Source organism: Macaca nemestrina, chromosome 15 (assembly GCF_043159975.1).
Source record: "Macaca nemestrina isolate mMacNem1 chromosome 15, mMacNem.hap1, whole genome shotgun sequence".
Classification (NCBI taxonomy): domain Eukaryota; kingdom Metazoa; phylum Chordata; class Mammalia; order Primates; family Cercopithecidae; genus Macaca; species Macaca nemestrina.
This window is the reverse complement of record NC_092139.1, coordinates 93,978,285-93,992,880: the sequence shown is the minus strand read 5'-3', so window position 1 is coordinate 93,992,880 and position 14,596 is coordinate 93,978,285. Positions and strand designations below refer to the sequence as shown.

The 14,596-nt window shown below is 43.3% G+C and overlaps 1 protein-coding gene across 11 annotated transcripts in view; it reads right to left on the bottom strand.

The window, feature by feature from the left end:
• Positions 1-7,276: 7,276 nt before the first annotated feature.
• LOC105495710 (seizure related 6 homolog like) overlaps positions 7,277-14,596 on the bottom strand; it is a 215,873-nt gene continuing 208,553 nt past the window's right edge. For all 11 annotated transcript variants that reach the window (XM_011765435.3, XM_011765436.3, XM_011765437.3 and 8 more), the window contains 2 exons: positions 13,061-13,163; positions 7,277-10,617 (listed from right to left, as the gene is read on the bottom strand). In XM_011765435.3, the coding sequence (XP_011763737.1) occupies positions 10,588-10,617; positions 13,061-13,163 (133 nt within the window). In that variant the 3' untranslated portion in view covers positions 7,277-10,587. The remainder of the gene's footprint in view (positions 10,618-13,060; positions 13,164-14,596) is intronic.

Below are 14,596 nucleotides of genomic sequence, written 5' to 3'. Positions count from 1 at the left end.
GTGCAGTGGCTCGTGCCTGTAATCCCAGCACTTTGGGAGGCTGAGGCATGTGGATCATTTGAGCTCAGGAATTCAAGATCAGCCTGGGCAATATGGTGAAACCCCATCTCTACAAAACAAACAAACAACAACAACAACAACAAAATCCCCCAAAACAAAAATTAGCTGAGCTGCCACCAGCATGGTGGCAGGTGTCTGGAGTCCAGCTACTTAGGAGGCTGAGGCAAGAGAATCACTTGAACCCAGGAGGCGGAGGCTGCAGTGAGCCGAGATTGCGCCACTACACTCCTGCCTGGGTGACAGAGTGAGACCCTGTCTCAAAACAAAAAACAAAAAAGAAGTGCGCAGGGTAGACTCTCTCTGCCCAGAGTAGAAGCGGTTTAATCAAAAAAATTTTAAGCACAATTAAAATCCTTGTAATTCTATCTTTTCTCCTTGCTGACCTCACCAACAGCCACTGTTTCACCACATCATGTTCCAAAACTTTGGTATTATGTACACTATCAATTTCTTTCCTTCCTTTTAATTTTCATTTATTTATTTATTTATTTTTGAGAGGGAGTCTCACTCTTGTTGCCCAGGTTGGAGTGCAGTGGTGTGATCTCGGCTCACTGCAACCTCTTCCTCCTGGGTTCAAGTGATTCTCCTGCCTCAGCCTCCCCCGAGTAGCTGGGATTACAGGTGCCTACCATCATGCCTGGCTAATTTTTGTATTTTTAGTAGAGATGGAGTTTCACCATGATGGCCAGGCTGGTCTCGAATTCCTGACCTCAGGTGATCCACCGACCTGGGCCTCCCAAAGTGCCAGGATTACAGGCACGAGTCACCATGCCCGGCCTCTTTCTTTCTTAACACGCCTATTTTGCCTATTTTAAGGGTAAGCATTTATAGAAGACAAAGACAAAATGTAACCTCATCAAGACTGAAGACTACCACTCCCTTTTGTTGAGATCTTTCATCCATCCTTTCCTGGTCTCTAATAGCCCAATTTTCATCCTCTTACAATTCCCTCCTAGCTAACATTTTTGGTCCCATTAGTGTTAGAGGTGATATAATGAAACATGAAAGCAAAACTAACCAGAATTTTGTCACTCGGTTTTTTTTTTTTTTGAGGAAAGATACAAGCTCTTAAAAACACAAATTGCTGATGCGGGAATTTTGTTTTTTTCATCTCAAATTTTATTACTGAGTTGGAAACATTGGTTTCAAAAATGTCAATTGTAAAATTTCTAAACATTAGGGACTTTTTTTTTTAAAAAAAGAAATAAGCAGCCGGGTGCGGTGGCTCAAGCCTGTAATCCCAGCACTTTGGGAGGCCGAGATGGGCAGATCACGAGGTCAGGAGATCGAGACCATCCTGGCTAACCCAGTGAAACCCCGTCTCTACTAAAAAATACAAACGACTAGCCGGGTGAGGTGGCGGGCGCCTGTAGTCCCAGCTACTCGGGAGGCTGAGGCAGGAGAATGGCGTAAACCTGGGAGGCGGAGCTTGCAGTGAGCTGAGATCCGGCCATTGCACTCCAGCCTGGGTGACAGAGCGAGACTCCACCTCAAAAAAAAAAAAAAAAGAAATAAGCAAAAGAAAAAAGAATTAAAAAAAAAAAACAAAACACAAAGAAATGAGCTAGTGTGCCTTCTTTTGAAAACACTGTTTAAACCTGTATTTTAATTGAAAGACATTATTATCATCAGAAGGGGAAGGGTTAATTTTAAATGAAATTACTTTGATTGAAATCTTTAGGCTTTCTTTCCTTTTTTTTTTTTTTTTGGGGGGTCGGTCAGGTTGAATGACATCTTTAGGCTTTTAAATTTCAATCCCACATTTACTTATATTTTTAGGCTTTCCCACATTTGACCAAGTTACCAAGGTGTTGGCATCACAATAAGCTGCATTTTTAGGTGCTAAAAATATTTGTTGATGAATTGATTGACGATTGACTTGGGCAAGAAGTAGGCATAAAAAATGCTGCAGGTGCTTTGCGCATATTCCTTTGGCAGTCGCTTTTCCATGAACTCTACTTGATGCTTTCTACCTGCAGGCACAGATAACTCTCTTTCTCTAAGCACAAGGAAACCCAGAGGTGCCTAGGAGTTAATGCCTCCCAGAAACAACTCAATCCGTGACAGTTGGGAACTGGTGGATAAATACCCCAGCTCCCTCACTGCTCAGAGGGAACAACCCTGAGCGTTTTTTTTCACCATCTCAAAGAATTATCCAGCCTGATGGATTCCCAGTTGTCCCCAGGAGTAACTTGCTTGACCAATGCACTTTGTATTGGCTTATTTTCCTTTCTAGTCTCACTTGACCACTCCTTTACTGGTACTCTGTGGAATTGCCTAGCAAATACATTATTTGCTCTTGAATTTTGATCTGAAGGTTTGCTTCTCGGGGAGCCCAACCTAAGATATGAGGGTAACTCAAATATGCCTATATCTCAAGAGTTGTGAAAACATTTTTCTGTTTCTCTCTGAGAAATAGCAACATCATTGCAAGACTTTGGCATGGACACTATAGCTCATTAGAGTGGTCACCTTGCATTTATAGGGCTTTGGGAGTGTGACAGTTAATTTTTGTCAATTTGACTCGGTGATGGGATGTCCAGCTATTTGGTCAGACATTATTCTGAGTGTCCTCGTGAGGGTGTTTTGGGATAAAATTACCATTTGATTTGTTGGTGGACTAAGTAAAGCAGATTGCCCTTCCTAATATCTAATGCTCATCCCATCAGTTGAAGGTCTGAATATAACCCAAAGGCTGACCCTCCCATCAGTAAGAGGGAACCCCTCCTGCCTAACTGCTTTGAGCCAGGACGTCGTTCTTTCATGACCTTTGGATTTGAATGTAAGTATCTGTTCTTCTTGTGTCTTATGCCTGCTGGCTTCCAGATGGGAACTTACATCATTTGTTCTTCTGGGTCTCAGGCCTCAGGACTTGGACTGGAATTACATATCAGCTTCCTGGGTTTCCAGCTTCCTGGCTGCAGATCTTGGGACTTCTCAGTCTCCATAATAGCATGACGTAATTCCTTATAATCTCTCTCTCTCTGTCTCTCCACACACACACACTCACTTTATTGGTTTTGTTTCCTGTGGAAGTGGCTTTGGAACTGGGTAATGAGTAGAGGCTGGAAGGGTTTTGAGTTGCATGCTAACCTACATTACCATGAACAGAATGTTGGTAGAGATATGAACATTAAATGTCATCCTGCACTTTGGGAGGCTGAGGAGAGTGGATTACTTGAGCCCAGGAGTTCGAGACCAGCCTGGGCAATGTGGTGAAACCCCATTTCTACAAAAAATACAAAACTTAACTGGGTGTGGTGGTGCACGCCTGTGGTCCCAGCTATTTGGGAGGCTGAGGTAGGAGGATCAACTGAGCCCAGGAGGTCTGGGCTGCAGTAAGTTGTGATCACTTCATTGCACTCTAGCCTGGGTAACAGAGTGAGACCTTGTCTCAAGAAAAAAACAAACAAACAAACAAACAAAACCCCCCCAAAAAAACAAAAAAACAAAAAACAGGTCATTCTGGTCTGCTGAGGTCTCAGACAGAAATTAGAAACATGTGATTTGAAAGTGGAATTAAGGCAGTCCTAGTTGTAAGTGAAAAAGAACTTAGCTGAACTTCCTCCTAGTGTTTTATGGAAGGTAGAATTTGTGAACAATGAAACTGGAGACAGTAGTTCTCCCTTATCTATGGTTTTGCTTTCTACATTTTAGTTACCCAAGGTCAACTGCCATCTGAAAATCTTAAATGGAAAATTTCAGAAACAGGCTGAGTGCAGTGGCTCACGCCTGTAATCCTAGCACTTTGGGAGGCCGAGGCCAGTGGTTGACTGAGGTCAAGAGTTCGAGACCAGCCTGGCCAACAAATTGAAGCCTCATCTCTACTAAACATACAAAAATGAGCTGAGCATGGTGGCAGGCACCTCTAATCCCAACTACTCGAGAGGCTAAGGCAGAAGAATCACCTGAACTCCAGAGGCAGAGGTTGCAGTGAGCTGAGATTGTGCCATTGCACTCCAACCTGGGCAACAGAGCAAAAACTGTGTCTTAAAAAAAAAAAAAAATTCCAGAAGTAAACAATTCATAAGTTTTACATTGAGCCCCGTTTTTCTGAGTAGCATGATAAAATCTTGCACCATCTCACTTTGTCCTGCCTGGGACATGAATCACCCCTTTGTCTAGAATGTCCATGCTGTCTATGCTACCTACCTGCCCATCACTTAGTAGCCATCTTGGTTGTCAGATGGACTATTGTGATATTTCAGGGTTTGTGTTCAAGTAACCTTTACTTTATTTAATAATAACCCCAAAGTTCAAGAGTAGTGATGCTGGTATATTGTTATAATTTTTCTATTTTAATATTATTCTTCATCTCTTTATGTACCTAATTTATAAGTTAGACTTTATCATAGATATCTATGTATATGAAAAAACATAGTATATATAGAATTCAGTACTATCTGTGGTTTCAGGCATCCACTGGGCATCTTGGAAGGTACTGCCCACAGGTAAGAGGGAATTGCTATATTTAGCTGAAGAGATTCCAAAGCAAAGTGTTGAAGGAGTGGCTTGGTTCCTCCTGACTGCTTATAGTAAAATGTGAAAGGACAGAGATTAATTAAAGAAGTGAGAAGTCACGCCTATAATCCCAGCACTTTTGGAGGCTGAGGCAGGTGGATCACCTGAGGTCAGGAATTTCAGACCAGACTGGCCAACATATTGAAACCCTGTCTCTACTAAAATACAAATATTAGCTGGGCATGGTGGCATGCACCTGTAATCCCAGCTACTTGGGAGGCTGAGGTGGAAGAATTGCTTGACCCTGGAAGGCAGAGTTTGCAGTGAGCCAAGATTGTGCCACTGCACTCCAGCCTGGGCAACAGATCAAGACTCTGTCTCAAACAAAAAACAAAACAAAACAAAACAAAACAAACAAACAAAAAAAGTGAGAAATAACAATAGAATTCTCAGCTCCCAACTGACAGAATGAATTTCCTCTTGGACAAGGAAACCCCAGAGAAACTGAAGCTGAGTTTCTGGCCATGATGGGATGGAAGTCAGACACACCTCATTATCCCCTTGCCCTCAACAATTGCCATCAATCTTTCTTCTCTAAGGGCTAAACAGAAACCAGCCCTTTCAAAAGACTCTACACTGATAATGTAGATAACTAGCTTATTTCCCCAGGTACAGAACAAAGATGAGATTAATCGTTTCTTCACCCCTCCCTGAGATGTCTGCTTCCTCTATTCCTTTTTTCTTCATTCATCTTATCTTATGTAAAATGTAAATTTTGGGGGTACTAACTAAAGTCTCTCACAGCTATGTAATCATTTACCTCATTGCCCCCTCCTTCCTTTTAAGGAAAATGTAGAACTACTAAACCTCTTAAGAATATCTCTGGAAAATAGAGCCACAGATGTGTCTGTGACTCACATCTTTCCTGGGTGCACCCTTCAGCTGGCTCCATGAACCTTGATTGATTGAGACACCTGCCTCTGTCACTCATTTTGGTTGTCAGAAAAAACAATTAAGCAAAAAGGAAGCAGAACTTGAAGATTTTGCAAAATTTCAGCCTTTCCCTATTGCAAAAAAAAAAAAAAAAATTAGAAAGCTTGTTCTGAAGAGAACACTGAGAACGTGTCTGAACAATCATGTGGTGAAGAGATCACGAGGCCAGGAATGGCGGCTCATGCCTGTAATCACAGCACTTTGGGAGGCTGAGGTGAGGGGATCACTTTAGCCCAGGAGTTCGAGACCAGCCTGGCCAACATAGTGAGACGCTGTCCCTATAAAAATAAATAAATAAAAATTTAAACAATAGAGATCAGGAGTACAACTCATGCACTTCATCAGCTATCTTGGCAGAATCCAGGAATGGGATTATACCAGTGAAGACACTGCCAGTTGGAACTAAAGAGGGTAGAGAAAGCAGGACAGAATGAAGGATAACTCTCAACCTTCTTGGAATCTACAGGACCAAACCATAGAGCCATCAGCTATGAATGTGTGCTAAGAACGAAGCAGAAGGTGATTAAAGAATCATCAGGGGTGCCATTGCCACCATAGGCCCCAGAACCAAGGTGTTTTCTCCTCTGTTTCCAAAGGCAGGGCTTTGTCTCTGGTTTCAGCCAGGACAATCCCATCCAGTGCCTCAGGGGTGGACTGCTCTCTGAAGAAAGCTGTGTGAACAGGGAAGCTTGAAAGAGCCGTGGAGGTGATGCTGCCACCTCAGTGGGCCTTTAGGGCAGAGCATCAAACCAAAGAAGCTTATTCTGAAGTCTTGAGATCTAATGGAATTTGCCTTGCTAGGTCTTGCACTTGCTTGAAACCCGACACCCCTTTCTTATTTCTTTCTTATTATTCTCCTTCCTTATTTCTCCCTTTTGGTATAGCAATGTCTATCCTATGCCTGTCCCACCATTGTGTTTTGGAAGCACATAACTTGTGTGGGTTCACAGATTTACAGATAGAGAGCAGTTTGCCTCAGGATAAATCATGCCTTGGTCCTCACTCATACTTGATTTAAATGATATTTAGATGAGACTTTAGACGAGTCGATGGTGTTATGAGTGAAGACTTTGGAGGCTGTTGGAGTGCAGGAAACATATTTTGCGTGCAAGAAGGACATACATTTTGGGGGTGCCAGGCGTGCAATGCTATAGACAGCTGTGTCTCTCCAAAATTCATATGTTAAAGCTCTAACCCCCAATGTGACCGTAGTTGGAGATAAGACCATTAGCAGGAAATTAAAGCTAAATAAGGTCAAAAGCACTGGACCTCATTTGATAAGACTGTGGCTTTTTAAGAAGAGGAAGAGCTGCCTCTGCCTCTTTCTCTTCCTCTCCTCCCTTCCTTCCTGCCTTTTCCCTTCCCTCCACTGTGTGAAGACACAGCAAAAAGGTCATCTATAAGCCAGGAAGAGAGCTCTCACCAGGAACTGAATTGGCTGGTACCCTGATCTTGGACTTCTCAGTCTCTAGAACTTTTAGAAACAGGTTTCTGTTGTTTAATCCATCTAGTCTGTGGTATTTTCTTTTGACAGGCTGAGCTAAGACAGGGAGGATGGTGGAACATCTGATGATGGCAGTGCCGTCAAATCCATCTTGTCCCAAACATCCCTTGAAGGTCCCAGAACCATTCCAGAGTGGGATGTCCTGTCTTAGCATCCAAAGTATCCGTAGGTGTTACCCCAACCCAATCCCCAGAAACTGGAAACATTCCATTTGGTCCTGTCCTGAAGTGTCTGTAACAAAAATCCCACACACTTGAGTCTTTTTCATCGGTTTTATTAGCATCAATATATACAAAGTGGAAAATGACTTAATTTCATTATTCTAGCTTAGAAAGTTTGTTTTGCTTTTTATTCCGTTTGGCGATAAAATGGAAATGAAGATTTCCCAGGAGAAAGCCTACCTTTGGGGGTGCTGAACAACTCAAATAATATCTGACCTCAAATGACCCATCATGCTTAGTCAAGGACATAGGAAGGTCATGCCCTTTGGATTCACTCAAAGGGCATTTTTGCCTGAGGCCCATGCCTCAGCCTAAAGCTACCCACATATTTGCCAAATCACTACTTCTTACACAACCCTCCTGATTATGCAGACGCTTTGCTTCCTTCTGGGCTGTGTGGCAGTTTTCAAAGCTATCAGCCTGAGGTTCTATAGGCTCTCCAAGGGGTGAGCTTCAAAAGATCATAGTTAAAGCACATCTATGAAACTAAGTAAGAATGGCCATCAGGTAGCGATCAGAATACTTATGTTAGCTAAATAATTCTACAAAAAAAAAAAAAAAAAAAAAAAAAAAAGCAAAAAGCTGAGCTCCAAGCTAAAGAGGGTCGAGTGTGTGCATTTTTAAAGCACAGGGTGGTAGCTGACAGATACAGCTTATATGAATTAGCATGTAATACACACCATCACATGCATTCTCTGAAGCTCACAATCTCTGTAAACGTATTTCCCCACTGTTTTAAAAACAAAGAGTGGCTTGTAGGAAGGCTCAGTCCATTCTCGAGTTTCTCAAGAGTGTATCCTATTCAAAAATATTTAATCCCAATGGGTTTTAATATTGATCTTATAAAAACAGACGTCTATGAACTGTAATGAGATGCCTTGCACATTTTTGGCACTATTGTTTTTTTACCTTTACGTATTACAAATACACATTCAGATATTTTAAAAAGAAAAATAGACACCAACCTGTCTTTTCAATCACACTGTACATCGTTGAACTCGTATGATCCTTCTCTAGGCTAAAACAAACTTTCAAAACATGGTTACAGGTGCGGTACTACTAAGACAGAACTGAGACACTGGTCTCCTGAAAAAAACAACAATGACAGCAACAACAACAAAAAAACAAAAAACCCAACGCCTTTTCTATCTTTCCAATAGCGAATAAGAACACCTGGGGTGTGGCCTGGCTAGTTTTGGGGATAGGGTTAGGATAAAGATTTATATTTTGTCAGTCTTTATAGAAGGCAAATGTTTAGTTTTCACATAACCATAATATGTTCTAAAATCAAATATTATTAATAGAGTCTTCACTCCAGGTGACCCAGGGTTAGGGTTAGAATAAGCATCCAATAAAATGGATTGGGTTCTGCCTTTTAAGGAAAGGTTACATTATTTTTGTTGTTATCTTTCTCCAAACATGACATTGTTCACTAATGGCCTGGAACACTTCTCTGGTTCTTGCATTAAATGGGGCTTTGGGTCCTGGAAAACAGCCTTTAGCTATTTCTTGCCATGGACCACACAAGCATGCCTTCAGGAGTATACATGCAAGATTCTTTTCTGGCAGAAGGAAAATATTCTGGTCTTAGACCCCAAGATTGAGGTCTGAGTTCCTGCTGGCAAGGAGAGTACATGTGTGCATAAAACCAGCTTTCCCTATCTTGCTTAAGATGTTTTCAATGTAACCACCAAAACATAGATTCCCCACCATTCTCCCTATGGCTAGAAAGATCTTTTCTTGTTTGAAAACCAGCAGACTTGAAACAATTCCAGAGAGAATGGGAGGCACCAAAGAGAGTTCCAAATGCCACTGAGCCCGTGTGCCTGTCCAAGCCATTGACTGTCACCACCACGTCACCGGTCCCAGGGAGGTGAGTCTGCTTTACACATAGTATTTCTTCCATGCACCCGCACCCTCCACCTTCTCTTTATTCCTGTATTTAGAAAAGAATTTTCCAAAGAGGCACACATGCACCAGCTTCACTGGGTTGGGGGAAAGCAGACCCTGATAAAATAGGAGGAATGCCCGTGTGATTAGATGTGGGGCTATAGAATCCTTTCTGGATGAAATTTCTCTCTCTGTTTTCATCGATGTTCAGGTCAGACGATACAGGATTCCACTGGACGGTTGGCTGTGATTTAAAATCTCCTGCCCCTGTTCTCTGCAGCTCCTCAGTCAGCATTCACACCACCCTCCAACATTCAGACAGCTTCAGAGAATAGAAAAATAGTTTCTTCTCATAGGACCTCCCGCCCCCTGAAATACTTGATGGCAAGTATACTCTGAAGATGACACCTTTTAGAGAATCAGTGCACTTGACTCTCCTCTACTTTGAGAGCTGAGAGATATTCCAGAACCCCAGGAGAAAACAGAGCTCACCCCTGGATTTCCAAACATAGCACCTCCTTTTTCCCATCACAAATCCTTGTCACTGTATGAGTGGGGCCGCCGGTGCCTCCTAAGCCTGTGTGTTTATTATCACAGCTTGAGAGTGGCTTGCTGAACATGGTGATTGATTCTGGCACTCATAGCATAAATTACGTGCTCTTTCATCGTTGAAAGAGTGTCAAAGAACAGAACATTTTATTAACCCACTTCCCTTACCCAACGATCCCCCTCACCCAATTCTTCAATGGAACTCTCAAATCTCTCATTTTTTCTCTGAAAAATTCCCTTTGGTCATTTGTCACCTTTTAAGAAGGAAAACGTTTTCTTGTTTTGTCCAGCAAGGCTAGAGTGGTAAAAGACAATGTTTATGTAACACCTTTGCTACCTTCAGAAGAACTGTGAGAGGGAGGGGATGTGGTAAAACCTTTCGGAAGCTGGTAGAATGGGAAGAGAGGACACAGAATTTGTTTTGGAGCGCAGTTCCCCAAATGGGTTTAAGTACCCATGCTAAATTCCAACCCAAACTAAGCCAACAAGAAATACCCTTTCCAACCTAATCTTGGGACTTAGATTTGTACTGAAAACACCATGGGCATGGTTCCCAAAGATGCATGCAATTCGATGCAGCCTTAGCATGGCATTGCTGATGGGAGAAACTCCATCTGTTGTTTTGTGTTTTTGCTGCCGCGATTTGCCACTTTGCAAGTCTTCCACCTGCCTTCAGAATTGAGGCTGTAACATGAATTTTGCTGAGGCCGCAAAACATCCAAACCCACACCTATTTCACTTTTAAATATAATAAATACAGGGAAGAAAACAGTAAACCTTCAATAAAGAGTCTAAAGAAAAGACAGTCGACATTCTGGGGTTTCAATCAAATGCCACATGGTCTCTGGATGAATGTCTCGAGGAGATTGTGGCTGAGTTCACAAGTCCCCTTCTCAGGTGTAGCTCTCTTTAGATAGAAACCTCATACTCTCTGGTTTCCTGCAAGAGAGAGAAGCACAGATTGCTCAAACCCTTGTGTGGTAGAGTGATATACATAGGGGGATGCAGTTCTTGGCACCTCCGTATGTCCATGCCCTTGGTCGTGACTTTGCAGTGCCCTCTCACTCTGACACTGACTTGCTTTTGCCAATGGGTTATAAGGAAATGGGGTACAACAGCTGCTTGAAACATACTTATATGTTTCTGCTCACATCCTGCCCATCTGTCATCACCATGAGCTAGGCTTTAGTCGCTGCAGGAAAATGAAAGACACACAAAGCAGAGCTGAGTCACCCAGCCATCAACCAGACAATGTCAGGATTACCACCCAGCTAAAACGCTGACCCACAGACTGAAGAGCAAATGAATGCTTGTTGCATTAAGCCATTGAGTTTGGAGATGTTTGTTACTCAGCATTACTATAGCTCTAGGTCACTGATACACTCTACTAATAAGTATTCATAATGTCTAGTCTCTAAAATTCTTTATTTCAGTCTGACCTTTTCCCATGATTTCAAAGCAAGCTACATAGAATGCAAAACAACATATGCCCTGATCTACCATTGCCATATGAAATGACCACAACATGTGGGTAGTTGAATTTCTTCAATATTTATGGAGTGTGAGTAATGTATTCCAAGCCCCAGGGACAAGGAGCAAGGAGATAGAAGAAGTCACAGGCTCAGCCCTGGAAGTTGTCACTGTCACATACTTTAATGGAAGTCTCCAGCTCCCATTCAGCCAACACAGATGTGCAATCACATCTATGCTTCATGGTACATGGGAGTGTGGTGGGCAGGCCCCAAGGTGGTCTCCATGATCCCCACCTCCTGGGGCTCATGCCTTTGTGTGGTCTCCTTCTTTTAAGGGTGGGTAGAGCCTGTGACTTGATTCTAACTAGGAGAATACACAGGTACTAGGATGTCACTTCCATGTTTGCATGACACAGGCTTGTGACTTCTATCTTGCAAGATGACTCTCTCTCTCATGGTGACTTTGAAGAAGCCAGCTGCTATGTCATGAGACGCTCTATGGAGAGGCCCACATGGAAGAAACTGAGGGTGGCCCCTAGAAGACAGCTCAAAGAAATTGAGGCCCTCATTCTAACAACCTGCAAGGAACTGAATGCTGTCAACAACCATGTGAGTTTGGAAGTGGATCCTTCCCTGGTTGAGCCTCAGATGAGACTGCAGCCCAGTTGCTGCCTTGTCTGTAGCCTGTGAGTCATAAAGCAGGGGGTCCAGCTAAGCTGTGCCTGGCTTCCTGACTTATAGAAACTATGAGATAATAAATGTGTGTTGTTAATTTAGGCCCCTAAGTTTGCAGTAATATTGTTACACATCAATAGATAACTAATACAGGAGATCAGAGGAAGTGGAGGTGAAGGAAGGTTAGTGGGACAAGAAACAAGTCAGGTTTATTCCCCCCAAACATTGGGAGATGGCTGCACATCGTTACACAGTGAATTTGAAGGATGATGGTTTTGCAAAGTCATAACCAGCCTTTTGCTTCCTCGCATGTGCCCTGGACCTTTGCACATGCTCTCCCATCTGTCTGACATCCTCTTCAGCCCACCGTCCAAGCCCTAACCACTTCCCATGTCTCAGCTATACTCTCACTTTCTCAACGATGCCTTGCCCAACTCCAAGTGTCCTCATTATACATTCTCCTAGCAATTTTTTCATAGTCCTTAAAAAGTATTATTTGTTGTAATCAAAATATTCATGGACACATTGGATTGTCGGAGGTCCAAGGGAGGCAAGATAGCATCGCGATTAAGAGTGTCAGGTTGAATTTGCATCCTGGCTTCAGGCTGTGCATCCTGGCTGTGCGCCACCTTGGCCAAATTATTCTTTCCTCTCTCTGGACCTCAATGTCCTCATCAATCAATTAGAGATAACTGTGGAATGTATTGCAGAGAGCTGCAAGGATTCAAGGAGATTATGCATTTAAAGTGCTCAGCACATGACATGTATTATTATTGATAATAGTAATTCACAAGATGGTAAACTCATTACTGGTGGAATCTGTGTCTGTTCGGGTTCATGACTATGTTCCTAGCACCTAACACGGGGTCTGACACTCAAATGTGTAGGGATGTTTCACATGCCTTTGAATAAAGGGTGGAGCCCAGTGGGATGTGTGGGAATGCTGTACATTGCCACCAGACCACTGGTGGTCTGCTGTCTGTGGGTCTTGGGTGCAGCCTCTTTTTTCTGTGGGTGTTCTGCTGACAGTAATCAGCCTCTTGGGCTCGTCCTCAGCACCAATCACTTGTAAAGAAAGCTGGGTTCTCCCAGCAGTTATCTCTTTAGGGCTCTTCGTGGGGATAAGACAGGACCACTGGCTGTGCGCAATAGGAAATGAAATGTTTTGTCTTATTGTTGGTGAATTCAGAGCAAAGAGGGAGGGAATTGGAAAGAGACGAGAGAGATCAACTCACCCCTGTCTCATAAATGGGGTTGTCAAACTCGGTTTCCACGGTGATCTGGCTGTAGGGGTGGGAGTACATCAGAGGCAGGCGGAGATTGGAATAGTAGCGACATCTAGGGGAGAGAAAGGAGACAGAAGTTACTTCTCCCCAGCTAGGAGACACATTACAATATTGAACGGGAACAGTTGGTGCCACTTCCTGAGCAGCGGCACCTCTGTGAATGACAACGAGGATGTGTGCAAACAGCCTTTCGCAGGCGAGAATCCTAGTGAGGTGAAAGCAGAAATCATAACTGCTCTCAACTTGCAACCCAGGCAGCGAGAACCAAAGGCTTGTGACCCCCTCTTACTAGGGAGGGGGCGGAGCTTAATTTGTTTTCTCCTGGAAGGTCACTCAGGTCCCTCTTGAATGCAAAGGGAAACAAGAACAAGGATGAGCATTTATTGAGCACCTACTGCATGCCATATTGCCTTAGATCAGCCTTCCTTGACCACCTATTTATTTATTTATTTGTTTTGAGACAGGGTCTTGCTCTGTCACCCAGGTTGTAGCGCAGTGGTGTCTCACTGCAACCTCTGCCTCCTGGGCTCAAGTGATTCTTCTCCCTGCACACACCACCACACTTGGCTAATTTTTTTTTTTTTTAAAGAGACGAGATCTCACTATATTGCCCATTTCCCAAGCTGGTCTCAAACTCCTGGGCCCAAGCAATCCTCCAGCCTTGGCCTCCCAAAGCGCTGGGATTATGGGGATAAACCACTATGCCTGGCCCATGACCACCTATTTAAAGGTGATTTCTCTGTTACTCACCACACCTAACCATTTCCTTCATTGTGTTTATCTTAGTGTGTTATAATTTATTTGTGTACTTACTCTACCCTGCCCCCAGTAGACTGTGGGCTCCATAAGGGCAGTGACGATTTATGTTAGGCATGTTCCTGCCTCAGAACCTTTGTACATGCTGTTTCCCTGCATGAAACCCTCCTTTTTCACATATCTGCATAGGTTTCTTTTGTTTTTGAAATGGAGTCTTGCTCTGTTGCCCAGGCTGGAGTGCAGTGCCACGATCTCGGCTCACTGCAATCTCCTCCTCCGAGGTTCAAGTGATTCTTCTGCCTCAGCATCCCAAGTAGCTGGGATTACAGGCGCCCACCACCATGCCCAGGCGAATTTTATGTTTTCTTTTTTTGTAGTAGAGATAGGGTTCCACCATGTTGGCCAGGCTGGTCTCGAACTCCTGACTTCAAGTGATTCGCCTGCCTTGGCCTCCCAAAGTCCTGGGATTACAGGTGTCAGCCATCATGCCTGGCCTGCATAGGTTTCTCATGATCACTTTCAAGTCCTTGCTCAAATGTCATTTCTCAGTGGGGCCTCCTCTAGCTACATTATTTAAAAGTCAACCACCACTTCTATTCCAGAATTCTTGCCCCCTCCCAGCCTTCTCTTCCTGCACTTATCAGTTTTTAACACATATATTTGCTTACATACTTTGCTTACTGTCTATCTTTCCTTGTTAGAACTTGAACCCCAGGAGAGCAAATATTT